Source organism: Melanerpes formicivorus, unplaced genomic scaffold (assembly GCF_026170545.1).
Source record: "Melanerpes formicivorus ecotype bairdi unplaced genomic scaffold, bMelFor1.0.p_v2 SCAF_8, whole genome shotgun sequence".
Classification (NCBI taxonomy): Eukaryota; Metazoa; Chordata; class Aves; order Piciformes; family Picidae; genus Melanerpes; species Melanerpes formicivorus.
In genome coordinates this window covers 20,231,561-20,259,142 of record NW_027142360.1, presented here as the reverse complement: position 1 = coordinate 20,259,142, position 27,582 = coordinate 20,231,561, and the positions used below count along the sequence as shown (strand labels likewise).

At 50.8% G+C, this 27,582-nt stretch overlaps 1 protein-coding gene across 6 annotated transcripts; it reads right to left on the bottom strand.

Annotated features, from left to right (window-relative positions):
• Positions 1-1,342: 1,342 nt before the first annotated feature.
• MGAT3 (beta-1,4-mannosyl-glycoprotein 4-beta-N-acetylglucosaminyltransferase) lies at positions 1,343-27,215 on the bottom strand. Of its 6 annotated transcripts, XR_010987821.1 has the most exons (3): positions 26,631-26,873; positions 8,369-9,928; positions 1,343-2,334 (listed from the first exon to the last, which is right to left on the bottom strand). XR_010987821.1 is itself a non-coding variant. In XM_068142482.1 (2 exons), the coding sequence occupies exon 2, from the start codon at positions 9,925-9,927 to the stop codon at positions 8,419-8,421; it is 1,509 nt and encodes a 502-aa protein (XP_067998583.1). In that variant the 5' UTR covers position 9,928; positions 27,042-27,215; the 3' UTR covers positions 2,373-8,418. The 6 variants fall into 6 exon arrangements, 5 of the variants coding, with proteins under 5 accessions (XP_067998583.1, XP_067998578.1, XP_067998581.1 ...); XM_068142482.1 differs by lacking the exons at positions 1,343-2,334; positions 26,631-26,873 and adding an exon at positions 27,042-27,215 and having other exon boundaries at positions 2,373-9,928; XM_068142477.1 differs by lacking the exon at positions 1,343-2,334 and having other exon boundaries at positions 2,373-9,928.
• Positions 27,216-27,582: the final 367 nt, after the last annotated feature.

The following is a 27,582-nucleotide window of genomic DNA, read 5'->3' as shown; positions in this document are numbered from 1 at the left end:
GTTAGTAACAGCCACTCTGGGGAGCCACACAGGCTGTGTTTTTGCCAGGGGAAAAGAAAGGATCGGTTCCCAGCCCCACTGCTGCTAAAGTGAGGCTTTTTAGCTGCCCATACTCCAGCCCTGCAGCCCAGGGAGCTGCAGACACTGGCAGTGGCGAGCTGCCTTCTGCTGCTGCTGCTGTGGGAATCTGCACTGGTGGTCACTGAGGAAGTTCAGTTTTATTACCTAGCAAATTGAAAATGCTGCCTTAGTATTTTTGCAGTTGGTCTGAGCACACCTTCGTTCTCAGCACCACTCATGTTTCTTTAACCCAATTTCCCTGTGGCTGGGTTTCTTGGGGGCTTTGTTTTTATTCCCTGGCTTAGTAAGTTTCCCCTCCTCCATGTTTTGCTTTGCACCGGCTGTGTGTTGCAGGTTTCCAGAGCCACCCAGCCCTTGCCTTCGTGAGCACCGTTAGCCATGCCATTTTGCATCACTCTGACAGCCTCCTGGGCTTTCTGCAGCAGAAGTGTCTGTGAAGAGCTAGCTGAGAGCTTGCAGCTGGTGGCACCAGCCCTCTGAGCAGCGCTGCACATGCTGACCTCAAGCTTTTTGTATTCTCCCACTCACTACATGCTGCAGTGAAGTCTTCCCAGCATACACATGGGGTTTGGGTTTGTGTAAGGGGCATCTGGACTCTCAGTATCATGTGGGTTTGGTCCCATGCACGTGTTCACAACCTAAGAAGAGTGGAGCTGCTGTATAATGCTGTTCCTTTTCCTAGGTGAAGGCACCTATTGCACAGCTTCTCCCATGAAGTTACAGGCCCTCAGGTAAATTTATTTCTGTGCCATTTTGGGGAAATGTCTGGCTTTGGAGTAGTTCACTCTGGGTAACAGAATCACAGAGAGCTTTAAAAACCCTGGAAGCCCAATAGAAGTGGGTAGCTGTTTTCTACATCCTTGTATTTTTGTGTTTGTGCCTGGTTCTTAGTAAGTGTCTGAAGCGAGAGGGGGGGTGTGGGAAAATCACTGTTGATTTGTTGCTCTCTCTTTGGGAAAAGTCCAAAGTGCAGAACAGGGCTAAAATTCCAGGCAAGAGTTTGCAGCATAGAGGCAGGCTGGTACTTGATGGCATACATTCTCTCTGGGCAACATATTTTCTTTAATTCAAGACCCTGCTGAAGTCATTTTAGAGCTTAGTTGCTCTCCTTCTCAATTTTTCTTTATACTTAGAAAGGTGAAGTGTGGTTCCCAAATTAAACCATTACTGGGATGGACTTCAGCCAAGAGGATCCATGGTTCAAGCTGTAAAGGCACAGGAAGCATAAGAGCAAAACAATAGAGTTTTATTTTGTGTTTTATTTTGGCAGGGCGAGGAGAGATATGGCCTTGAAAGATTTGTGTTCTTACATAGCTATAATGTATTTCAAAGGATGGTGAGGGCTGTTTTCCCAGCTCACTCTGCTTAAAAACAAACCAAAAAGCATACCAAGAAACACTGGAAAGGTCAGGAGTGTTTGGGGTACTTGGAGATGCTCACAGGATCATCCTGAATCAAGACAAAGGTGCCAGTCTCTTTCTGGTGGTGCCCAGTGACAGCACAAGGAACCATGGGTGCAAGCTAGAACATAAATCCCACCTCAACATGAGGAGACACTTCTTTATGGTGAGGGAACAAGCTGCTCAGAGAGGTTGAGGAATGTCCCTCTCTGGAGACTTCAAAACCCACCTAGGTGCTTTCCTGTGCTGCCTGCCCTAGGTGATCCTGCTTTGGCAAAGGGGTTGGACTCAGACTCTGGAGGTCCCTTCCAACCCCCAACATTCTGTGATCCCAAACATCAGCTGAAGTGGGCTGATCCTTTACTCTTTTGCTGATGTGCTTGTCCCTGCTGAGCTTACAAAGGCAAAGCTTGTAGCAGCCTGGCCCCAAGCCAGGCTCCTCTCCCAAGCCTCCATGGGTTGTATCACTCCTGTCAGCCTCTCCCTCCAGTGACCTGCAGCCCTCTCTCTGTACAGGAACGTTTTGCATGGCTCCTCTGAGGCTGTTCTGCAGCAACCCAGCAAAGCCCTGCAAAGCTTGCTTGCAGGTGAAGGTTTGACACAGCTGGGGTTGGAGTGTGCTTGTGAGCCACAGAAACACGTGCCACTGCCAGGAGCAGGAACATGCCTCCTTTCTGCCACAGCTGCAGCCAAATCCTCTCTGTCACAGTGCTCTGGAAAGCAGGGCACCCACCGCCTGCAGCTGAGGGCACGTGAGCATGAAGCCATTTGCTGGTGACACTCTCCAAGGCTGAGGTGACTCTTTCCCTGGCTGCTCCTGACAGCCAGCTGAACCACTAAAGCAGCAGGATTCCTGAAAAATAATATACAATGGGACTAAATAATTGAAAATTAACTGTCCCTGCTAAACAGCTCATGAAGCTGTGCCCTTACACAGGGAACAAATGTATCCAAGCAACAAAAACAAACAGCCAGCAAGCCAGGCTCTGGCTATGCCCTGTCCAGCTTTCTGAAAGCTGCTGTAAGTTTATATTGAAGCTGCTTTGTGTCCAAGCCTGTGGAAAGAGCACATCCATCCCCTGATCACGACATTACTAGCAAAAAGTTGATGTATCCAAGGGAGAGACATGGTGACAAGAGATCATCTCATCAGCAGTGATGCCAGTTCTCACAGCTATCAGCTTTTCTCAGTTTAGGAAGGAGGTTGACTTGCTGGAACATGTCCAGAGAAGGGCAACAAAGTTGGTGAGGGGCTTGGAACACAAACCCTACGAGGAGAGACTGAGGGAGCTGGGGTTGCTTACCCAGGAGAGGAAGAGGCTTAGGGGAGATCTTATTGCTCTCTACAACTACCTGAAGGGAGGTTGTAGACAGGTAGGAGTTGGTCTCTTCTCCCAGGCAACCAGCACCAGAACAAGAGGACACAATCTCAAGCTGCACCAGGGGGGGTTCAGGCGGGAGGTCAGGAGGAAATTCTACACAGAGAGAGTGATTGCCCATTGGAATGGGCTGCCCAGGGAGGTGGTGGAGTCACCATCACTGGAGGTGTTCAGGAGGAGACTTGACAGGGTGCTTGGTTGCATGGGTTAGTTGATTAGGTGGTGTTGGATGATAGGTTGGAGATGATGATCTTGAAGGTCTCTTCCAATCTGGTCTGGTCTATTCTATTCCCATGCCTTTGGGTGCTTATACTTGCCCAACATGCAGAAGGTTAGGTCTGACCAGGGCCCCACACACTCAGGAATCATTTCCCAAACCTGCTGGGCTCCCCCCTCCTCCCCCCCTCACTTTCCTTCCTCAAGAACACCATGCTGCCAGGGCAGGGAGGCAACTTCCTTCACTCCCTTTTCCAGCAGCTCCCCTGCCAGGCACTCAACAAGAACAGCTGCCCCAAGACACACACAGAGCCTGCTTTCCTTTCAGACTTGGTAATTATTTTTTTTTATTTTTTTTTATTTTTTTTTTTTAATTTATTTTTTATTTATTTTCATTTTTTTTTCCTCCTCCTTTTAAGCATCCCTTTAAGGGTGAAATGAAATCCAACCATTTACAGAGAAAATGATTTCAGAATGTACAGTTGATTTCTCCTTACAAAAAAAGTTCATTATTACTTGCTGTTTATAAATTACAGAGTGGAAAGGAGCTGTACAGACACTTTTTTTTTTAAACCTTTTATTTTTTTTCCTTTTTCTTCCTTTTTTTAATTCTTTTTTCCCTTTTCTTTTCTTATTTGGCAAGTCCACATATTCTTTTGCCAAAGCAGGGTGTTCTGGAGTCACCCCGAGGGCAACACAACCAGCAGGTCCAGGTAGACACACCAGGTTCAGAAGCGGTGCCTGGACCACCTCCAGGATGATACTGCAGCATCATCATCATCATCCATAGAGGAAGGAAAAACCCAGTGGTTTGAATTCTTCATCTGAGTAATTCAGATCCCTTCTTAATCCATTATCTGTAGTCCCCAGGGCTTTAAATGTCAGTGTATTGCATTAGAAACATTCCTCCTTCCTTGGGGCTGCATCCAGGCCCCTTCTCCTGCCACCCCCTCACCTCCACAACTCCTCCTCTTACCATAATAAGGAGCAAGTTTGTCCAATGTCTCAGAAATCAGAAGGGATGTTCTTTTGCAGGGGTGGGAAGAACACAACAATGGAGGGGTTTGGAACCTGTTCTCCCACGTGCTTCCCTCCTTTCTCATGAAGGTTTGAGGTCAGTGAAGCCAGGATGAGCTATCCCTTCCCTTTTCACCACCAGTGTTCACTAATTGGACCAGGAGTGACCCTGGACATGTGTCTTCACAGTGCAGAGGCATAGCAGCCACAGAGATTGCTGGCAGGAGCTGGGAGACAAGGACAATGCTCAGAGGACATTTGGGATACATCAAGGTGGGTGGAGGGCAACAAATACCCACTCTGCTCTGGTACTCTCCCTCCATCCTAAGTTGTACCTTACCTTGCCTGCCACTGACATGGAAAGCAAGCTAGCCTGAGCTGCACACAGCAAATGCCTCAGCAGGACACAGGGTTCAGAGGAAGAAACAGTGAGAGCAGGTTTGCACATGTCCACATCCTTCATACCAACCACACAGGCACAAAGCTACCCCATCTCTTTGGGCCATCACTTGGGTGCAGCTTTATCCCCATTTCCTTCAGAGGGGCAAAGACAGCTGACCTGCCCTGTTCCCACTGCTTGATCAAGGTCACCTACTGCAGGTCCACCACAGCCCATGTCTTCCCTTTACTTAGGGTGAAGGAGAAAGGAGTTGCTCAGTGTAAAGCCATGCATGGGCACACAATCCCTTTTTAAGGTGGGAAGCACAAGGAAAGGCATGAACAGAGATGGGGAGACAGAAAGAGAAGAGCAAGGCTTGGGGATGCCACATACTGCTTCACCTACCACCTGGATCTCCCTTGTACCACTTAATTTGAAGGTGGAAGTGTTCTGAGGAAGAAAAAAACCCAAAGAGCTGAAGAGGGCTGTAAGGAAAGGCTGGTGATGTTTTCTCTCCTTCCACTGGACAGCTTCACTCCCAGAAAAGTAGTGGGTACATGGCTTTGCTGATAAAGGCCACAAGAGCCAACAGACATTGGGCTCTGGTGCTCTCATCCCAGTTCCAGCCCAAGGGCAGGATGTGCTTTTTTAGTCCCTCCCTCCTCAAATCTCAGCACCTGGTGCAGACAAGATCAAAGGTTCCTCAACTCTCTCCTCAAAGTTCAGCATTGGGAAACAAGGATCTGATACAAAACTGCCTCTTCCTTTGCCTCTCTTGACTCTCCACACCTTCACAGGCTTTGAGGGGGCTGGACAAAGGGAAATCCATCAGCTTGGGAAATCACTGTGCTAAAGTCAGCTTGCTAGTCCCCATCACCTCCAGGGACAAGAAGGAAGATTTATAGTGACAGGCACTCTAGCTCCCTAAGGATAATAAACACAGGGTTAGCCAGACAAATTAGACAAAAACATTGACTGCTTTGGACTTAAATCAAAAAATGTCTAAATGCTTCTTGAGAAAGCAAGAGAATGCATTTCATCTGTACAGCTCCTGCTTCCCACCACAACTGAAGTCTGGTTTAAATTTGATTTCCTAAGAGCAAGGAAGTGAGTAAGTCCAGAAGGAGGACAGAGCCATTAGGGTTCCAGTGCTGCTCTTTCAGCAGGACCTTCTCCTCCTCTGGGAAGGAGGTGGAAAGAGGCATTTGGAGGAACAGGTGGAGAATGATGGAGCAAATAATGGAGGAGAGGAGAGGGGAGACATGGCAATGGGCTTTACTTCAGGAATAGGAGATCCAAATGTCGCAGCTGCAGGCTTATCTGAAACTCCCAAGGGACAAAGGCCATACCTCAGTGATGACAATGTGACTTGCAGTGCACTAAAAATCCCCAAGGCCTTGCAGGGATGGGAATGGCTGGTATCAGAGGTGAGGCCACTCTCACTTTGGAAGATAAGGAGGCAGCCCCAGCAGGCAAGCACTTGACCCCTGGTTCACAGGGCTCTGGTGCTGCCAAAGCACCCATGCAAAGACTGAACTGTGTTTCTCTCCTGTCTTCAGCAATGCCTGGCACTGGGGTAGTGCTGTTATCACCATGACAAGGCAAAGCCAAAGGTCTGAGAGCAGATATCAGGCTCTGTTCTAAAAGCAAAAATGAGAAATACTTCCTTCTTCCATACTTCTCTGCTACTGAATCCCATAAGCCAACATAACTGCTCTCCTCCAGCTGCCCCTGGGGAAAATATGTTCTCCTTGTGCTGCAGTCTCAGTGTTACTGTTCTCATCTTGCTCAGCTCAACTCCTCCTCTCTCACTTGGGTGCTGATTTCTCTACAATCTCTCTACACTCAAGACCTTCACACAGCTCTTTGGCACAAGGGCCCCAGGACTATGACAAGACTCCCTCCTGCTGCATCAACAAGTCTAGACTTAGAGCCACAGCCTCCCTTTGGGAAAGGGGACTCTGCCTTCCAAAGCTTCTCCCTCCACCCATTTCCCAAATGGGCTTTCCTACCTGTAGGGAAGACACAGCAGAAGTGAGAGCAATGATTTTAAAAAGCCAAACCCAAAGAGGATGCTTCAGTTTTGCTAAGCAGGCATTATGGCATGAGATGTGGAAGGAGCTAAGATGAACCTAATCTCAGTTTGATCAGAAAAGAAATGTTTATCTTGATGCTTTTCACTTCTCTAGAGAGAAACAGAGATAGGAATGAGGCAGAAGGGTGGGGATGGAGCAAGTTAACATCAGTAGAAATTCTGCTTCAGCACAGCTGGTCTTTCCACTGCAAGGCTAACAGTGAGTTTGTGGGTTTTACCCTCTGCAGTCCAAACTCTGGGCACCCCATGAAGCCATTTGCTAAGGAAGAGTGGCAAGGGTGGAGACATGGATCTGCCTCCTCAGTCAGCTGAATCAATCCAATACAATGACAGGCCAGATCCTGGCTACTCATCACTAGTAGACTCTGAGCAGACACTGGCACAAAAATGCTGCAGCTAGAGTCCCAGATACCCTCCCCTCTGCATGGTCTTGTCTTCGCAGCCCAGGCTGCACATGCGCTCTGAACTGCATGATGGCCCCAGAACAGTCTCTTGGCCTCAAGGAAAGTCTGTCCCTGGCCCACTTGTCCACAAGCTCCCTCACACCCTAAGAGCAAAGAGATGAATCCTATGGCTTGACAGGCTGTTTCCCCACAACACCCACTGCTGAGTCAGAGCTTTGCCCATCTCCTCTCCCTTTTCCCCCACAGCAAGAGGGAATAGTCCACACATGAAAGCAGCAACCCTGCAACACTCACAGCCCCCGGGGTTGCAGAGGCAGCCAGAGGCACACCATTCTCCCATAGGTGTAGCACTGCTATACAAAGCCAGTGCTCTCCCTGGCTTTCTCCTATGAATTCTCCAAACAGTCATCCATGCTGAGGCAGAGATTGCAGCTTCTGGAGCCCACCATTTCCCAAAAGCACACACTCCCAAGCCCAACTCCATCTCCTTACCCCCAATACTGGTAACAAACGCCCACGTGCATACCAAAACCATGCATGTTAGCACTCATGCACATAGGAAACCATGCACTTGTAAACATACACTCCCACCATCCGATTAAGTCCCCTGCAGCTTGTCCCAGCCCCCAAAGAAGCATGTACTGCAGGGAAGATGCTTCTGTGGCCCAAGGCAGTGCAGTGTTGTGGGGGCAAAGGTGAAAAAGGAGTTAAAAAGAAAAAAAAAAATATATATATATAAATAAATTATCTTTTTCCTCAGCTTTCAATTTGTCTGCCCCAGGATTGGTAGAACATCCAGGCAAGGTACAGACCAGGAGAGATGCTGCATCCTGGGGAGAACACCTTGGAAGCAAAGGATTTCCCTTCCCCGAAGCATTCATTGAATATAGAGGTATACCAAAATCAAAATTAAAAATGCACACGGAGATGCTTTTGCACATTCACTCATCCAGAAACTGCCTGTGACACACATCTGCACACGTGACCACTCGCATCACTTTGTGCCTGCTGACTCACACTCGCTGAATAGCCCAGGCTCGCGTCTGTGCTTGCTCCCATCCGCAAAGGACACAGTGGACAGGAACAGCTGCCTTCCCTCCCTGTGGAGACCCTCCCAGCCTCCCCCAGAGGCAAATCTGCCAGCTGGCTGCAGAGATTCTTCTCCAGCAGCAGGAGGGGTCCAGGAGACGCGGGGAAGTCTTTATGCTACTGCCAGAGTAGGTCCCCACCATCTCTCCTCTTCCTGCCCTTCACATGACTGAGGAATTTGTGTCCCCAGGGTAACCATGGGACAAAGGGAAGAAGAGAAGGAAAGGAGGGAGGGCAGAGACCCCAGAGGAATGGCACATCCCACCCAGAAATAAAACCAAAGAACAGAACAGATGAAAAGACTCAACTCTTTCCCTTTGTTGTGAAGTTCCAGTTTCCTACACAAACCACAGCGGCCTCACCCGGTGCCCTCTGCTTTTTGGTAGGGGTTCTCCAACAAGTAGCGGAACCGCTGGTAGTTCTTGAGCAGGTACTTGGGAGCGTACATCTGCTCTTTGGGGTCGGCAGGGGGATACTCCTGCGTAGTGCCATCAAACCAGCCACCAGTCCGGATCAGCTCCCGAATGTAATTGAGGTCTCGTTTATCCTCATAGTCCCCCCAGCGGGGGAAGTCCCCATTCTGGGCTGACACCAGTTTGAAGTAGATCCCTTCTGGGGTGAAACACCAGGAGCAGTGCCAGCCAGCAAAGTGGAGGGGGCTGCCCAGCGACCACTGCACCAGGATGTGTCCTGTGCTGTTCTCGTACTGCCGAAAGCCAGGCATGGTGTAGTACTCGCGGCGCCGCAGACGGATCCCGTCTGTAGCATAGACGGCCTGGAGCATCCCCATGGTGCAGCCCGAGACCACCTCCAAGGTGCCCGGCTGCTTCCAGAAGAAGCCGTAGAGCGACTTGCGCATGTGGAAGGCGAAGGGCTCCGTCCAGCCATCGTAGAGCTTGAGGAAGAGCACACCGTCGCGGGCAGGGATCTCATCGGCATCATCGATGATGAAGACGTCGTCCGGGCGCAGGTTGCGCAGGCGAGAGATGCCGTCCCGGGTGAGAAAGGTGCGCAGGTAGTCGTCAGCGATCCAGCCGTCCTGGCGGCCCCCGGGGGGGAAGTGGTCCAGGAAGACGTAGAGCACCTTGTGGCGGATGTAGTCATAGGAGCCGTTGAGGAGCATCTCGCGGAACTTGAGGGGCCGCGGCTCTCCGTAGGCAGTGAAGTTTGACTCGCACACCACGAAGGTGTCCACCACGTCCCCCAGCTCGTGGAAGCGAACATCCAGCAGGTCGAACTCGTGGTTGACATTGATAGCGTTGATGACCCGCCGGGGGATCTCCCTCGGCACGAGGCGGTCCTTGGTGGGCAGGTTGGAGTACTGGACCACGGTGGGGACCCCGCAGCTGGGGCCGTGCCAGCCCGGCAGGCACACGCACTCCACCCACTTGCGCCGCTTGGTCCCGCCGGCGCTCAGCGGCTTGCGAGCCGGCCGCCCGGAGGCTGCGCCATCTGCTCGCTCCTCCGGCCGCCCTCCCACGGGAGGCTTCTCCAGCACCTTGGTACCCGGTTTAAAGCAAACGCCGCCAGCTTTGGTACGGACGAAATACTCTGTGGTGTCTTCTGGCAGCACAAACTCGACTTTGTGTAGCTCTTCGCTGGCTCTGCTGGGGGGCAGGGGCTGGAGCAAGGGAGAGTGGGAGTAGAGGGGCGTGCGGAGGAACTCTGCACCCCCTGGCTCAGGGCTGACCTGAGGTGTGACGGGGGCATTGTTCCAGAAGAAGCTGGAGACGAGGTTGGGACTGAGCGAAGCCAGCTCCCGGGGGAAGGTGACATAGGAAAGGGCCTTGAGGAAATGCAAGAAGGAGATGAGGCAGAGACCAGCCATGCAGAGAGTCAGAAAGAGCTTATGGCGTCTCATCTTCATCCTGTGGAAAAGCCAGGAAAAGGAAAGTCACATTCAGCAGTTACTGAGAAGGCAAAAGTTTACCACGGGTAGAAAGAGGCTGGGATAGCAGAGAGCTGGTCCAAATTTAGCATGCATCTTTCAAGAGCTGAATCTAAGAGCTACTCCTCCACTCCCTGCCATCAGTGGGTCTTTTGGCTAAGCTGTGTTATACCAAGCTGAACCTCCTCTACATCAGTCACAATCTTATAAACTCACAAAGACAATAACAGTGCTGGTGACAGGGTACAAGGGTGGGAAATCCAGAACAACAGGCATTCAGGACCCAGTGAAGTCACTGCACTTGGCTAGTTTGCCCTGTTCGTTGATGGAAACAAAACAAACAGAAGCCTCCTCAGGTCTTGCAACACCAGAAAGTTGGGGGAAGATGAAGAGAGACGCAGAAAGCAGGACGGACAAACCAGAGTAGGGGGCACACAGTTGAAACATGTCTGGTGCTGTTCTAGAGGGCTGAAATCATTAGCCAGGCAAACACTTCACTCTTTGGAGTGTTTGCTCAATGCACACCCTAACCCCCACCTTTGTTACAAGGAAATGTCACCCAAAATGTCACCCAAGGTCACACTGGGATGAAATAAAAGCGGGGGGGGGGGGGGGGGGGGGGGGGGGAAGGGGAAAAAAATTATTCTGTCACTTTTACTCTTCTCCTGTCCCTCTCAGGTCCACTGTATCTCCAAGTGTTTGCCTTAGCTAGTCATTTTCTGTGAATCTTTCTGAGGATTTTTTGCATCTGGATCCCAGGGGCTAACATGGATGCCTAGCTCTCTGCACTGGTAATGCTGTGCAGTCACGACAGCTTCATGTCAGGCCAGCAAGAGGCAAGCAGTGTGGACCCCTTCACCTCTTCCCTCCAAACCATATGATATATTGCCTTCATAATCTTCCCTCCTTCAGCCCAGGCAGAGAGCACAGAGCTGCTGTCAAGCAAATAAGTGATTGAAGACTATAGGCCAGAAAAAGGACACCAAGACCAACCAAAACAACCCCCCCCAACACAAAACACCAACAACAAAACCCGCCACCAAACAACCCCCACAAAAACAAATAAACAAAAAACCCAAACACACACCAAGCAAACCCCAACAAACCTAAGCTCACCCAGTGCTTTGCCAAGAAGGACAAAAGGTGCTCGTCTTGTGCTGTCCAGGGAAAGGAAGGTTGGAACAAAGCTGAGCAGGGGAACACGGTCACCCAAAAGCCCTTTGCAATGCAGAGGCTGTTCTCTCCTCCCTTGAGCATGAAACCCTCCAAGAAGCAGCACATGAAGAGGCAGAGATCTGCTCTAAGGCCCACACACGACACACAGTCCGCAATGCGCTCCCCCCCCCCCCATGGTGGCTCTCTGCCCTAACGCCTTCCCTCTTCTAGGGCCAAAGTTCCTTTGAGGAACTACATACACCATGCTATGACTTATAAAACCTCCACCCAGCATGCAACAGTGCTGGTGACACCTTTGCAGGAGGCAGGGTCCCCTCCTGGGGAGCACAGTGGAGCTGCCCCAAGTCACCCACACAGGGGCTGCCCTGCTCCTCTGCCCCAGGGGCTCCTCATGTGAAAGCAGAGGGAAGAAGCACCCAGCCCAGTCCCACTGCTTCAGAAGGTATTAAGTAAAATACAGCAAAGCAGGTTTACTGATTAACTTGGAGAGAATCTAATACTAAAGTGAAAAGCCATAAAGCATTTAGACAGATGGCAGCTGCCCAAAGGAAAACATATCCGGCGCTCTGCAGATGGCTCTGACAGGCTTTGATAGAGAGGTTGTCCATGATTACACCTTACAGCTCAGCAGCAAGCATTTGTGGATGCTTTGCTGTCATCTTTTTAGTGAGAACCACCATCCACTGATGCCATCCTCCATGCTTAGGTGGCAGGGAGAAGGGTGCTACATCCAATTTTGAAAGGGGAAACTGAGATGGTAGAAAAGTTGCAGCGTTGCTATGAAAGGGGAGGGAAAGGAAAAGAAAAAAAAAGATAGCCAGATCCTATTTGTTAATGTTTAATGTAGTTTTTATATACTTTGACACAACACAGGTCAAGAGAGGGGCAGGGTCCTGGCTTTGTGCATGCCCAGGAGGCTGTCTTGTCAGACAGGCTGCAAAGGAGAATTGTGGCTTTCCTTGGGTGGCATGGCCAGGCCAGGCACTCACCCCCTGCACCCACCTGCCACAACCCACAGCCTCATATGCCTAATCACAGCCCTGCTGATGGGAGGGCATCTGTGTGGTTGCCTAGCCATGAAATGGTTGGATATTCTCCTGTTCAAAGCCACAAAGGATGATCTTTGAGTTTGCTGTCAAGCCTCCTTCATGGGGGCAAAAGAAGGGGCTGCAAAAACCACCAAGAGCATCTTTTTGTATGCAGGGTATTTCTTTTTCCTAAAGCTCGTTTAAGGTCTTGCTACAGCAACAAGGTCACTTGCAAGGTAGAGAAGCATCCAGTGCCTTTTCCTTGCACATCACCAGTTTTTGCTCTCTTGAAGTACAAAGAAGAGGGCAAAAGGAAGCTGAAAATACTAAATTAGCAGCAACTGGCTGTCAGGAGAAAGTGTCCCTTGTGGGTAAATTAATTCAGCTTTCTCCAACCAGGTGTTTTGTACTTTCTCCAAGGCATTACCGCCAGACATCAGGTTGTTCTCCAGATGCTGAAATCTGGGCAAGATGAACTACTGGCTTGCTCCAACAAGGCAATGCCAGCGGCTGCCAGGTAATGCTGGTTTCACTCTAGTTCCTCTAGGACATACAAATGCAGGGCAGCCACTTTCCTCTGAACCAGCCCAGGACGTGCTCATGGAGTCACATCTCCATGTTCTTCCCAGATGGCTGATGCTCTGCATGTCATGGCAAACTCCCAGACAAAAGGTTCTAACTCTTGACATACAAACTGCTTCACTTTCTGGGGTGGGGTGTGCTGTGCCAGCATAGCAGGACACATGCTTTTAGGAGCTGGAGCATATTTCCCTGACCTGATAGTTGCATACATCAATATCTGTCAGGCTCTGCAGCTCTTCACCCACCGGCAAAACTCAGGCCGTACACAGCTGTGTTGCCTCCCTGCTATTGCAGTCTGTGCTGGGGAGATGGAGCTGGGCTGCTGTGCACAGCCCGCCCCTGCAGCTCTGCCAAAGCAAGCTGGCCCTGCAGTACCCTCTGCTGTTCCACTGCTGACATGTCCCATGAGGCAATTTTTGATGCTCAGTTGCCTTTGTTAGGGAATGGGAACATGAAACCATTTCCTATCCTCTTCAAAAAGCAGGGAAAGCAAAGCAACTTGCATCCTCTTCAAAACCTCTTATCTGGGAACCACCTCCGTTCTCACATGCCAGGGACTCCTCTGCTGGGAAGTAGAAAGCACTCATGCACTCTTGGGTGGGCTGAGATGCTAAAAACCACCAGTCACATATCTCCCTTCCCATATCCCCTGATCAGTGCTGCAGTGGAAGAAGTATCTGAGTGGTAGCTAATTGGAGACAAAGGCCAGCAGGGGAGGAAGATGTTATTACCCACCCTTCCTGTCCAGAACATTTACATGTGGTGGAAATGAGAAAGGAGGTACCAGTCAGGCAGACATCTCAGCTTGGCATAAAAGAGCCCAGCTGCTGCATCACAAATCAGTTCTCAGTTATCAAGAACACAGAAAACAGCAAGAAAATATATTTCCCTTTGACAATTTTGAGTGAGGAGGAGAAAAGAAGTCAACTTGATCTCAGGGAGAGTGATCAAGTTGCTGTCAGGTTAAGAACAACAGCAAGAAAAGCTTGAATGTCAAAGCAGAAGAAAAAGCCAGGAGTATGGACAGTCAGCTCCATTAAGACAAAGCTCTTTAGGAAACATACAGTTATAAACCACTTCACCAACATTCAGTCTCAGCAAGACAAGCTGAAAGGTTCTTTTTGTAAGGGATCCCTTTGATATTTTCTTGCTTGAAGTTGTGTCTCTACCATGCAGGGGAAGGGCTTTCAGAGAAGGTGGAAAGCTACAAGTGTTATGCATGAGCTATCCCCAGGCACCTGTTGGCAATTTTACTTCTGTGTTTTCATCAAGTGACCAGCTGATTTATACCATCCTGAAATCATATCCTTATTCTTCAAAGAGTCAGAGAAAAAGATATGCACTGCTAAGAGCTGGCAGTTCAGCAGTCCTAATGGTCTGTTCTGGAGGATGCTGGCAAGAGGCCACACAGCAGGCTGCTGGATGCATGATACCCCACACTCCATCTTGTTAGGGTACAGGACTCAAGACTCCCTAGACCTCTTCCATGGTTACAGGGGAAAAACTGCTGTGAAGGACAAATCAGAGTAGAAGTTTCTGGTTTTCCCCTTATACAGAGATACTCATCTCCTCTTCCTAACTTTATCGCATAGCACCCATACAGTAACATCTTTTCCCATCACTCAAACACTTCAACACAAAGCAACTATTCAAATTAGAATCATTTTCACACAGCAGATTAAAATCCACAACTTCCATCTTCCACCCCAGTGAGGGCCAACCTTTCTCTCTCTGCTTCAGCTCGAGACAAATGAAGTCTTCACACTTCTGAAGGAGGAGGTCTACCTGCCATCCACAGGGCACAGGAATCAGTCAACAGGGTCACAGTACCTCAAAACATTCAAAAAATCTCAAGTTCCTTTAGTCCTGCAAACACCCACAGAAGGAGAAACTATAAAGTCTAGTCTTTGTCTACAACTGAAATGTGACTGGCTCAGGGACATCAGGTCTATGCTTTGCTTAAGGACAGAAAGAGAAGATTACCCTGCGAAGCTGGACAGCAGGGAAAGTGGAGAGAAGTAAGATTACCAGAAGCTACTTGGGGCTCAGCATTTCTCTCCCATGAAGGATGTCACTGTGTTTTCAGGGACTGCAAGCTAGAAGGACATCAGCAGGAAGTTCTGGCAGAGGCACAGGACAAGGTGGTTTGAAGACAATCAGGTCCCCATCAGCTTCCGTTCAAGTTTCAAGGACAGAATACAGCATTCTTCCACGACCTTCATCAAGAGCTGCTGCCCACAGTGCCAATGCAAAACATGATATGCAGTTCCCTTGCAGCTTCGAGGCAAATGACCACCAGGTGACACTGACTTGCTGCCAGCACCACCAGCTGGAGCAAGTCATCCAGCACAGCCGCTCTTCAAGAAAGGTCAGGCTAAGGGAGAGCCAGGCTCTGCCCTAAGCACATTCCCTCCCTTTCAACAGGGAGGTAAGCAGAGATACAATGTGAGCACGCTCAACAGGGTGCTCCATAATGTCCATTTGTTTTTCAGAGGCACCAGCCACACGCCACTAATGGGTGTCATCAAGCAGGAAGGAAATGGGATATAAGGTTAAAGAAACAAACAAAACCCCCAAAGAAAACAAAGCAAACAACCCACAAAAACCAACCAAGCAAACAAGGGACAGATAAAGGGTGAATCTACAAGAGACTAAGGTGAGGTTGGCCAGGGAAGGGTGAGAGCACAGCTTAAAACCACAGGCGTTGCCTTCCCCTTCCAGTGAAGGCAGAAGCATGATGTGCACATCAACCACAAGCCTCTTGATTGTCTGCAAAGCTTCACTAGGCTCCAGCTGACCAGTGGTCAAAAACACACACACCCCCAGATGTCTCCTCTCCTATGTGCTCTTGTAGGAAACCCAAGTGCCAGTAGCTATGATCTACTGCATACAGAAGCTAAGATGGACACAGTACAAAGCCTCCAGCTTTAAGTACGGTGGCTGCTCACCTCTTCAATTCCTGGAAGCACCCTTTGATTCCATATTTTCCATGAGCTTCCACTGTTTTAGATGTTTTCAAGTGTCTCATCCTGCTCTTTGGTGGACCAAGCCACTTTTGGTGGTTATTGTAGATGCCACATCTCCAGCCACTGCGAGATAGCTGTACACTTTGGGACAAAGGAGCTCTTAGCCTGCCATGCAGAGCACATGGGGCCAGAAGACAAAGTGGTCTTTGTCAGCAAGATTTGGGCTCAAGACTCGTCTTCCAGAAGTTAGCAGCACAGACCAACAACTGAACACCTTCAGAGTCCATTATAAAACCCCTCCACTCAGAACAGATTGTTCTTACTGTAACTACCATAATACTAATAGCAGCATAATTATAGAATTCTCCAGCCCCCAGTTTGAAAGATCTGCTCAGGGAAGTCTAGAAAACTCTACTGAGATCCAATAATGGCCTATGAGACACCAATTTAATTTTATCCAAGAAGTGCTTGGACATCATGAGGGTACAGTATTGCATGCTAAAGAGACTCCAGTGGAGGTGGAAATCCAGCCGGAAGTTATCAAATATTCTCAGTATCCTTTAGCTGTACTGGGGCTGCCTTGTAACTAATGTCCTCTCTCCAACTAAAGCCAGTCTCACCATGGGAATCTGCATGGTTCCAGAGATGCCTCAAGCAAACTGATCCTTCAGATGCTCTCAGAAACCAGTCCTAATTCTTTAGCAGCAGTAGTCTCAGCACTCTTTACCCGAAAGGGGAAGCAGCACTCCTCCCATCCTTTTCTCTCCTTCAGCTATACCTGGTATCCTGGAAGGGCTCTTCCTCAGCTCTGCTTACTTGCTCTTGAAAACATCTGGTTACACAAACAATACTGTGATGGCTCTGGAGACTGCATCACCACTTGCCTCCAAGATCAGGAGTCTCTGGACATCAGAAGGTGAGCTAAGGCATTGTTCACTGCACTCTGCAGTACACAGACACCAAGGCTGCAAGGCTTTTCTCCCAGCCTAATACAGTATTGCTGCTGCTCGCTGCTTCACGAGTGCCAGTGGTTACAGCAGGGCAAAATGGAGCTGGCTAGTTCTTTTGCTTCTTGACTTCAGTATCTTAAAGGGAAGAAATGCTCCATCACAAGACAAGGAACAAGAAAAAGGGACTTATATCCTCAGACAGGCCATGGAGTCAAAGTACAGGAAAAACTCCCAGCTGGTCTCAGTGTCTTACAGAGGGGGACAGGACAAAACCACTTTGCCCAAGGATGAAAGAGAAATCATGCTTTCAGAGACCTCAAGTGAGGCATGTAGTAACACAGGCTGTTGTTTAATAGGCTCTCTCCCCTCACTCACCACCTTCACAGCTCACCACCCCTCAGTTGTCAGTTGTATGAATTCAAGTTGTCAGTTGTATGAAAGTCTGCTTTGTAAAGCCAAATCAGCAGAAGATCTAACAGAGTTAAAAATAAGCTTCAAGAAAAGTGCCTAGGCATGGAAGCCAGCAGCTGACCAGCAGGGACTTTCTAAACTATTCCCCCAGTTCACTTCTCACCAAAACTGTGGTATCACATAGGTACACCCTCAGACACATTACATGGCTTTTTAAAGTGCTGCTCATCTAACCAAATCTCCAGTAAGGCTCACTAATTCCTCCCAATAGCATCAGGGAAGGAGCATATCACAAGGAGGGATTCAGAAGAAGCAGTAGGAGGTAACTGCTTTCAAAGCAAATCCTGGCAGGCAGTCCATGTATGCCAAGCAAGTGGAGTATAAGTCACAAATCCTGAGAACAGCACCAAGATGAGCAGTCAAGATTACCCTCAGAGCTGAGGGTCCATGGGTGACAAGCATACGGCAGACATGCCAGACCACATGTGCAAAGGAAAGCATGAAGGTTCCTGGGGACCACGTAAGAGCTCGAGCAACTGGTAGATGCAGGTTGAACAGCCCAGAGGAAGGTGAGGTGGGTGCCCTGTAGGCTCAGAGAGAGGCAGTTAAAGAAGGAAGAAGGCAAGAAGAGCTTGATACCATGGTGATGGGTAGAGTGCATAGACCCACGCAGGCAGGCAGAAACCACGTTGCCTCCAGCTATTTTTGAAGCAGGTGGCAGTTGTTTGTGCATCCCCAGGATAAAAGCTCTCCAAGATGGATCGAGAAGGGGAGTAATTAAACCCCAGGAAGACAATAAATAAAGAGAGGCCACAGAACAGCAGCAACATCCTAGTGGCCATGGAGAAGAGCTGGCCCTCCATCCCCACCCTCCTTCCTCCCCCATCCATCACCAACCACTTGGGGTTTGGCAGTGTGCTCACTTTCCCACAGTAGCCAATCTATTACTGCTTGGAAGAGCGTTCCCAGCCTCCTCCTTCCCCTCCTCCAAGGCCACAGGGGTCCTGCTTGGCAGGCCCCGAATCCCCCTCTCCCCTGAATGTCTGGTGACCAGCCAATCCTATGCGAAGAGCATTAACCCCTCTTCAACAGGAACAGCCAGAGAAACCTGACTCCGTGCTGAGAGGCTTCTCTAGGGTGTCTCTCTCCCCCTCCTCCTCTCCTCACCATCCCCAATGCCCCCTTCCTCATTCTCTCACCTTTCCCCTTTCCTTTTATTACTCAGAAACTGACTCCGGTGCTGGAGCATTGCATCTTCCCGGGAACGCTACACAAACCCATGGGAATGTGTCTTGGGCCAAGAACAGACCCTTATTTATTTGTCTCTTCTGCCTTTGTTCTTCATTTCCTCTTTCAAGGCTTAGGCAAGACCTCGACACAGTGCCGCCTGGATCCCCCACTGCCACTTCACTTTGTTATTATTTTTGGAAAGAAAGTGCTGATAGGCAGAGAGCTCCTCGATGCCTTGCCCCAAGGCAGAAGTAAATCAGCCCAGACTCTCACCTCTGGGGTGGACAAAGGGCACAGGCTCAGGGGCTCTAAAGAACACCTCAGGCTCCAGTGCAGAGACAACCTCCTGCTTGTGGTATCCCTCTGATGGCAGCGTCACAGCCCCTCAGATTAAATCCACACGAATCAAATCTTCAGTCACAGCTCTATGCCGGTAGCAGGCATATGGCACCACGAAAAGGGGCAGTTTCCCAGAATGAAATCAAAAGCCTCCTAATGCACTTAGCTCAGGGTCACATAAATCTCTTCTGCCTCCCACAGACGGCTGGATCTTGTTTACAGGCATTGCAGCAGGCCTGGGTCTCAACAATATGTTTACTTCTTCCGTGCAAACATTCCCTCCTTTCGCTAAGCAGAGCGGCACCCTGATCTCCAGAGTGAGCCAAGAGGAAAGAGCTAGGAGCAGGTCTGTGGGGAAACAGGGAGGGAACTAGTCTTCATCAGTGAAATCAAATGCCCTTCTGGACATCACATAGGTTTTGGGACTGTTTGTCTTCACATTACTCCCTTGGACTGCCTTATTTCTGCAGAAAGGAGAAAAGGAATCTTGCATTTAACCAGTTGCTGACATCCCTGACAAGGCAAAACTATTCCATGAAAGCACGGGGGCTTATTTCAGGCTGAAGTGCCCACAACCAGACCAGGAGGGACAGCACAGCTGGTGACCGTCTCTGGCCAACTCTTCCCCAAATGCAAAAGCCACAAACTGACTCTGTGCAGATGAAAACCAGGAGGCTAAGCATTTCTGTTCAACAGGAGAGTAGACAGAGGAGTTTACTGCCACAATCACTTGATTACAGACCAAGCTCCTTTCCATCCCCTTTCAGATATTTGGTAACAAACATTTATACTGAACTGTTTTGGAGAAGTCATCTGCTACAGCCAGGTCAGAAAGGAAGGAGAGAAAGAAGACAAAACCAATGTGAAGCACACCATGAAAACTGGTGATGAAGGAGAAGGATGTGCAATGCAGAGGAGGGAGGAGCACAGTCACGTTGAAGTTGCCAGGACAAGCAAAGCCAGAGTGGATCAGCCCAGGGGTGAATCAGCCCATCCTCATGGAATACCAACCTGCCACAGTGATGCAGAGGGCCGAAGGGCATTAAGCTCATCTACAGCTGAGGTAGGAGCTCAGCTCGCCCAGCATCTTCATGATGTTCCTCTGGTGCAAAAGCCTATAAAAAACTGCCCCAATCTCCCTCTGCCCTCAGATGGTTGCTCTTCAGGGTCTAATCACTGAGAAATGATGGGAATTTCAGCTGCACAGTTTGCTGCTCAACCACCTGATCTTTCAAGTGTTCAGGACCTGATGATCTCTTGTAAAGTCCAATGGACCGTGTCACGCTAAAGCTAAAACACACTTTGGCAGGACAAGATGCACCTTCAAGAGGAAAAAATGCTTGAAGCATCTGAATATTTTGGAGAGCAGTCCTGATGATCCCTGCCCCAGATTCAGCACACAGCTCTGTAATTGAGTCAGGGACCAAATCCAAGCACCAGATTTGCTGTCTCCAGCTTGACACCATCTCTTTACTGCAAAGGCAAGACTCCAAACTCAGGAGCCTCTTGCACAGTCCAAAGCCACAAAGATGCTCTGCAGTACCACACACCTGTGAAGCAGAGAAAAGAACTGGGACTTTCAGGGCACAGAAAATATGAGAACAAACACAGGCAGAAAGGAAACCCACAGCACTTCCTCATCACTAAGTGATAGACTCTGGATGCCTGACAAACTCCCCTTCCCTCCCCCCCAGCACTCACAGAAAGCGAGAAGACTCTGTTCCAGAGCACAACTGCACTATAAATAATTCAAGACACTACTAAATTATGCAAAAGCAATCCCATCGTCCCCCTGGCCAAGCTGAATGCAGGTGTGGTCATACCTTGCTCCAAAAGTTGCTGCCAGATGAAGATTTTGAGGCCACAGAGGCTCTGTGCACAGACCCGAGAGCAAAACAGCTACCTGCTATCAGTCAGGCCCGCACCAAAGTACAGCACGATAAGAGGTATCTGGGGACACAGGGCTGATGGGGAAACAGCAACTCCTTCAACCCACCTCTTCTCCAGAGACCTCACATGGCCTCAGGTGAAAAAGCAGGAAATCATGTCCCCTTCATGCGAGGCTGCTTGGCACATCTTGCCTCCATCGATCGTGGATAGCAGGCGAAAGCCGCAGCTGGACAGCACTGGCACAGCAAGGTGAGGAGGGGAGGACAGCTGGGGCAGGTAGGAAGGAGAAAAGGGAACTGAAAACACTCCACAGGCAGTAACGAAGGAACAGGTTTGCTAGCACAAATAATGTACGGGGAAGGCTAAGCTGAAAGCAGGGGAAAAATCACTGGCTGATTTTCTGCCCCACTCCTTTAATTCTGAGAGATGTTGCTTCCCTGAATACCACCAGGGCCACCAAGGGTCTCCTCAGCAGTGGGGTCATTAAATAACAGCACACAGCTCACACTGATCACTCCAGGCACCATTCTCCCCATTTATCCTGCCCTTTGCTCTGCCTCAGGGCCAACCCTCACACCGCCAGCTCCACAAAAACAGACTTCCTCATACACAGCAAGCACCACCAGCTCACAGCCCCTACGCAGGCAAAACCTTATTCCAAAGCCCTACCTTGCCTGGCTCCCACCACCTCCAAGATCTGTCTGTGACCAACATGCTCAGTCTGCACAAGCCTGTCTTCTTCTTTTTCCCCTGCTGCCCAGATAGAAACATTTGTGCCAGAGGAAGGAAAGCACTACCATAGCCTTCTCTCCACCCTCAGCACAACCAGCTTAAAATCTCAGGGCTCTAGCTTACCTTCCCCTTCTTTCTTAAAGGGCTCAGCATCTAGGAGACAGACACCCTTTTATGTCTCTCTGCTATGCTGTCTCTCCTGCTTTCTGTTCAGTTTCAGTATCTGCATGCAGAACCAGAGGATCCTAACGCAGATAAAGTCAGCGTAGCAGATACCTGTGTTTAGATCACAGGTTTCACGGTGGCTGAAGCCGTTATGCAGCAGGTCTAATTTGCATTAGTCTTTCGCTATGCTTCAAATCTGCTTGCTGCAGCTTTGGTATCATGCAAGACAACATGCAGCAGTATCTTGAGATAAGAACTACCCCCAAAGCCTTAAACAGATGACAGAGTTTGATTCTGCTCACTAACCCTGGCCCAACCTATAAGGATTTACACATTGAGGGGAAAACAGCACTCCCAGGGAAAGGCAGCAAGGAGCTGGGACTATAGATTAGGCAGCAGATCAAGAAAGAGGTGGTATCTGTGATGAAAAGGGCAGCAGGATCCAAGCACTGATTGGAAAGTTATCAATAACCCTTGGCTCAGCATCTGCACTCAACCATTCTCTATGATTTCTGAGACTACTGGTGGCAACGCAAGTATGGGAAGTGCTGCTCTCCTGCTGAATCCCTCTGTGTCACTGGGCAATTTGTGGCCCTGCCACATGCCTCAGTTTCCCTGTGTGGAAAAGAAACAAAGATGCCTTTCTACTCCAGGTAAGGCTCCTGCCTTCTTAAAGGAAGCTTAATAGGTTGTTTCAAGGCTCTAAGAGAGAAATCTGTCATAAAATGCAAGCCACAGTATTCTCAAAAGGAGGAGCTGCCCCCGTGACCTCTCTCCCTCCAGACTGCCACATCCACCTGTCCTGCTGCTTGCAGCTTATGCATTACGGACTGAAGACGACTGCTGGCAAAGCTCAGTTTGGTCATATCACACAGCCACGGCAGATTTCTTGAAAATAAAGCCAATTGAGAGACAGGCCTGAGTAGTCCTCTAGCTGGGGAAGCAGGGAATGTTGACTGAGCTCATCAAGCTGCCTATTAAACCAGGGGGAGGTTCTCAGCACACATGGCCAAAGCCCCCAGAGTGAACAGCTCAGGTAACTTTGGCAATCCTAAAGCAGGAAATAATCACTTCCTAAATCCTGAGTCAAAAACAAGCCCTTGTTTCGTTGTGAGGCAGACAGTTCCCTTCGTGCTGCTTCTTCCTCCAGCCTGCCAGATGAAAGCTCAAAGTGCAGTGCTGCACTCCCTTTCACCCATCAGCCTAACCAGGCAAGTTTGTGAGCACAAAAATACACCCACCCTGCTCAGGGGTTTGAAGAACAGTAGGTACCTGTTGTGCTTCAGGAAGAGCTTGAGGGAAGCAGAGGGTTTGCACTGCAAGGAGCTCAAAGAATTCAGAAAATGAAGGTAAAGAAATCCTGCTTCTGCCTTCCTGAGAGCTGCAGCCAGAGTCCATTTCACAGAGAGGCAGGCATGGAATGCTCTTGTGTGCTCTATAATGCTGCTCCCAGCATCTCTTCCCACCTTCTCCTCTCCGCTAGAAGGGGGAACTCAGCAGCTATGTGATTGCAACTCTGCCCTTGTCCTGGCACCCTGCACAGCATTGATGCTGGAGCACAGCCCTGACCTGCACAGCCCAGTCTTAGCAAGCCACTTGGCCGGTTCTATCAAAGCACCCCAAACCCGACACAGCTGCCCTGATCCCAGGCTCTCCCCTCCCATATGGCTCTGCCAAAGCTCCTCAAGGCTAGCCTGCAGCACTGACCTGACAGCACAGTCCCCATGGGCTCTGCAGGTATGTCACCACTTCTCCAAGATCATGCAGGATGGAGAACAGACATTCCTCAAACATCCCTCCACATCCCTTTGTATTGCACTGCTCCATGTGCCTACCTTCCCCAAATTTCAGGTCCCACTGTAACTCTTTGTTGTAGTACCACAAGATGCCATCCTGTCATCAGGTCAAATGCAATGCAGCCTGACCTTGTTTTGCAGAACTGATCATGACAGTAGGGAAAAGCAGGTGGGGACAACTAACCACACTCCTCTACTTTTACAGGCAGGGCTGGTAACATGAACCAGCCCTTCGAGGCACCTTACACTGACCTAAATAAGTGAAGACATCTCTTGTGCCAGTCAGTGCCCCCTCTGCCTTTCTCTCTGCCAGAGTTATTGTCAGCTGTACCAGCCTTTGTTAGCACCACCTCCTACAGCCACATCCCACTGATTGGGTCACAGATTCCAACAATGTACAAAGGGCTCATTTTAGAGCAACTAACCCCACCTAAAACTTAGAGATGAATGCTGATCCAGCTTGCCCCATCACCAAATCCCCCCCACTTCCTTCCTCTGCCTTTGTGATCCAGTGAGTCTGTATAAGATGTCAGTTTGTGATAGGGGATCCAGCTTAAAGATGCTGTTCAAAACAGGATAAAGTTCAGACACAGCAAACTGAAAACTCTGCTATGAACCCTGCCATGAGACTCGTTGACAGGTCAGAATGAAGGAGGGACAGAGAAAGAAACTTGTCTGTCCTAAAGTGTCCTTTGTTCACTGAACGTGCCCAATACCATCCATGTGCATTGTGCTGAGCAACTGCTGTACCCGTGGCTGCTTATTCACACCACATTTGTGGGCTGAAACTCTACAGAAGAGCTTGTGTTCCATGGGTAAGTGCAACCAGCAGGACCTGTGTGCATTGCTATGTGCACCCAGCAAACATCCACCTACGGCTGTCACACGCAAGCATCCCTTAAAGACATGCAGCAAGCACGTTCCACCGATCTGGCAAGCCACAAAGTCACACCGTACCCAGCCAGTTGTGCGTGGGAGCAGGGGAAAGGTAAACACAAGGTGTATGGGAAACACACGAGCACAGCAACCTCGCAGGTTTGCCCCCCACGCAAACATACTGAGTGTAGCTGTGCTTGCTGCAGTGCAGCTGCCCAGGCTGAGCAGGCTCTGAGACCCTCCAGATTCAATATCCCTATCTTGTGTTGGGAACAAGTAGTACTCTGGGTATCTAAAGTGCTTGCAGTTGTGAGCATCCCCTGAAGCTAACACCCTTGCAAATATATGCTGTTTTCCACCTCCTCTTCCTGACCTCCTTGCCAAGGCAACCCCTGTGTGCCACACAGGCAATGCTTTCTAACCTTATCAGGGTTTACAGGGAGGGAGGCAGGTAGCAGCTCAGCCCCTGAACCCAGTTTGGAAATGGTCCCTCACATTCTGGGCACCTCTGATGGAGATAAGCCTCAGAAGCACCTCAGACCACAGGTGTACCAACATAAAAGACAGCAGCTGGGCTCCTGCCTTAGGAATGGGGCGAGAAAATTCGCTCCTAAGGATGTAATTGCCTATTAATAAACAAGCTATGCAGGTATAACAGAGTTCCCACATAGAGAAAACATGATACCTTGCAGTGGATTTCTTTCCACTACTGCAAAATCATCCGAGGGTGCAGAGGAGCTATAAATCTTCGAGGAACTTTTATGACATGCAGTGGCAGTCACAGATTCGCTCCTCTTCTGCACTGCACAATGGTTTTCATTCAAAGCTTGCTTTCTAATGCTACAGGGAGGCTGGAAGCTCCCCAGGAATAGCTCATAGGACTGCTCTTCCCCCAGCCCAGTTTGCAGGATGTGTTCCCAGCACTACTACTGAGGCTGAAAAATCAGCACAGGTGCTGCAGCTGTGTTTAAGGGGACTTTGGAAATGGGAGGTGTGCTAAAGGATGGAGAGCCCACTGTTTTTCCCCTCCTGTCCAAGATGGCTCTCCCCCACATGAGGGACATGTAGTGGCAGGTCCTGATTGACTTCAGCTCTTTTTAGAGAAGCTGTCAGCAACCAGGCTTCAGCAACAGGGACTTGGAAGTGTTTCCTAAATCAGACTCCAGCAAGACTCAAACACCACTTCTGCATAAAGGATCTAGAGATCAGAAGAGCCACCCTTTGGGGAAGGGGACTGAAAAGCTCCTGCTGACTCATACCGGCTGAGGTGGGGGAAGATGGGCAGGAGTAGGCAGGAATTTGAGATTGTTTGCACAGGGCTGGGGGGTCCTGGTGACTCGAGTCATATTTGTTAGCAGTGCTGCCACTGTGTGTTTTCACGGGCTTGAACTTCCCACTCAAGGGGAGGGATTTGGAGTTAACTGGAGGGCCATTCTCTGGGAGGGGAGGTGCTCGGCACCCACGCTGTGTGCTGGAAACAGGGCAGGCTCTCTCCTGACCCAAGCTCTGCCCTAGGGTGGAATGAAGAGGTGCGAGACACCAGCTTCAGCTCTGGAAAACAAACAGGGCTCCCGAGTGACCCAGGCACGGCTCATAGAAATGCAGCCTAGGGTAATCCCCAGAGGGGCACTGAGAGAAGCCTCTTTCCCTTCTGCACTGTGCTCTCTCCCTTGCTGAGCTGTCTGAGGGAGTCTAGGGCTGCAGCAGATACCGTGCTCCCCATCACCTTTGTCACACTCACGCAGCGAGCAAAATTCACACAAGGGCAGAACGATGCTAGCTCGTACCGCTCCAAGCAGGACGAACACCAATTTCCAGCCCACAAACAACCCTCCAGCCCTGCACTAGCTGGGATCACTGGGATGCCCACATCCCTTGGCGGCCAGCCCCCAACGGGGGGATTGTAGCTCTCTGACACGGAGATGGAACAGGGGGACGTTTGATGATGATCATACACATATTTGTATGTATGTTTTCCCTCCCACGCACACACTCCTGTTACTCCTTCTCGTTTGCTGCAGGCTTGGCACACATCCCCAGCCCGTGCCCTCCTCGCAAGCCGAGCATGGGCAGCAGATGGGCCTTCGCTGCAGTGCCCCGGCCGGAGGGTGCCTCCATCCTCGGCGAGCCCGCATCTGCGGGCAGGGGGCTGGCAGCATCGCCTCCCTCCTCCCCACCGCCGATGCTTCCTAGCAGGGGATGCCGGGATTATTGGGGGGGAGGGGGGAGAAGGACGGGGACGTGAGGGGGGAGAGAATAAAAATAAATAAATTTAAAAAAAGGACTAATATAAATAAATAATGAGTGGGAAGGTGGGGGCTCGGCGGGGGAAGCCTCTCCCGCGGTGCCCGCAGGGGATGACGCCGCACCCCGGGGCCAAAGCACAACTTGCAGGTGGAGGCAGCGGTGGGTGGGGGACGGAACGAAGAGGGTCCCACCGCCGCTCCCGCCACCCAGAGGCGGCTCGACCGGAGGGCAAGGGCTGCTGTACGGTGCCTCTCGCCGCCCCCAGCCCCACTGCCCGCCCGCTCACTCACTCACCCCCAGCCGGCGCAGCGTCGGTGCCCGCCGGGCCCCCGGCGGGGCGAGGCTGCCGCTCGCCCCCGGCCCGCCCGCCGCCCCCCGGCATGGCTCGGCGCCGGCCGCGGCGAGGCGAGGCGAGCCCGCAGCCCCCCGCCGCCTTCCTCCTCCTTCACCGCGGAGCGGCCCGGCACCTCCTCCCGGCCGCGGGAAAGGATAGGATGCGATACGATGAGATGAGATGCGATGCAGAGCAGAGCCGAGCCCCGCCGGCAGCGGCGGGCAGGGCTGCAGCAGCCCCTTTTGTGCCGCCCTCCCCGCCTGTCTCCTCCCCCGGCGCGCCCGCCCGCCCCCCCGGGCCGCCGCCGCCGCGGGCCGCCGCCGCCCGCCCCCCCCAGGGCACAGCACGGCCGCCCCCCAGCCTCCCCTCACAAAGGAACTCCTTGTACAAGCGGCCCGGCGGGCCCGCGAGTGGGGCCGGCGCTCCGTGGCCAGGCCGAGGGTGCTTGATTGAGCTGGCTGCGGTAGCAAGCGCCGGGCCAGGCAGTGCCCCCCAAGGATGCTGCGGGGTCGGAGCAGAGGCTCGGGGCCGCCCCGCAGCCCTACGGCAGAGCCGGCCTCCACCGGCTGTGGGGAGCATCCCTCCCCGTGCTCCGGCGGCGAGGGAGGGCAGGAGCGTTCGTTGTTCGGCGGGAGGGTGGCAAGGCGAGGTGGAGATGGATGTGCGAGCTGCCTTGCCCAGCGACATCCAGGAAGTTTTGCTGCGGTGCCAGAAATAGAACCTGCGTCTGCTGACTCTGGATCCCGCGCCCCAACCGCAAAAGCTGCTTTTCTTAATTCAACTTTTCCCTACCTTCTTCCTCATCGAGCCCATTTTTGGAAAGGAAAACAAAGCCGAACCAAAACAAGCCCCCCCCACCCCCACCCCAAACGGCACCGCTATGTACCCGCGGGACCTCACCCCTTAAAGCCA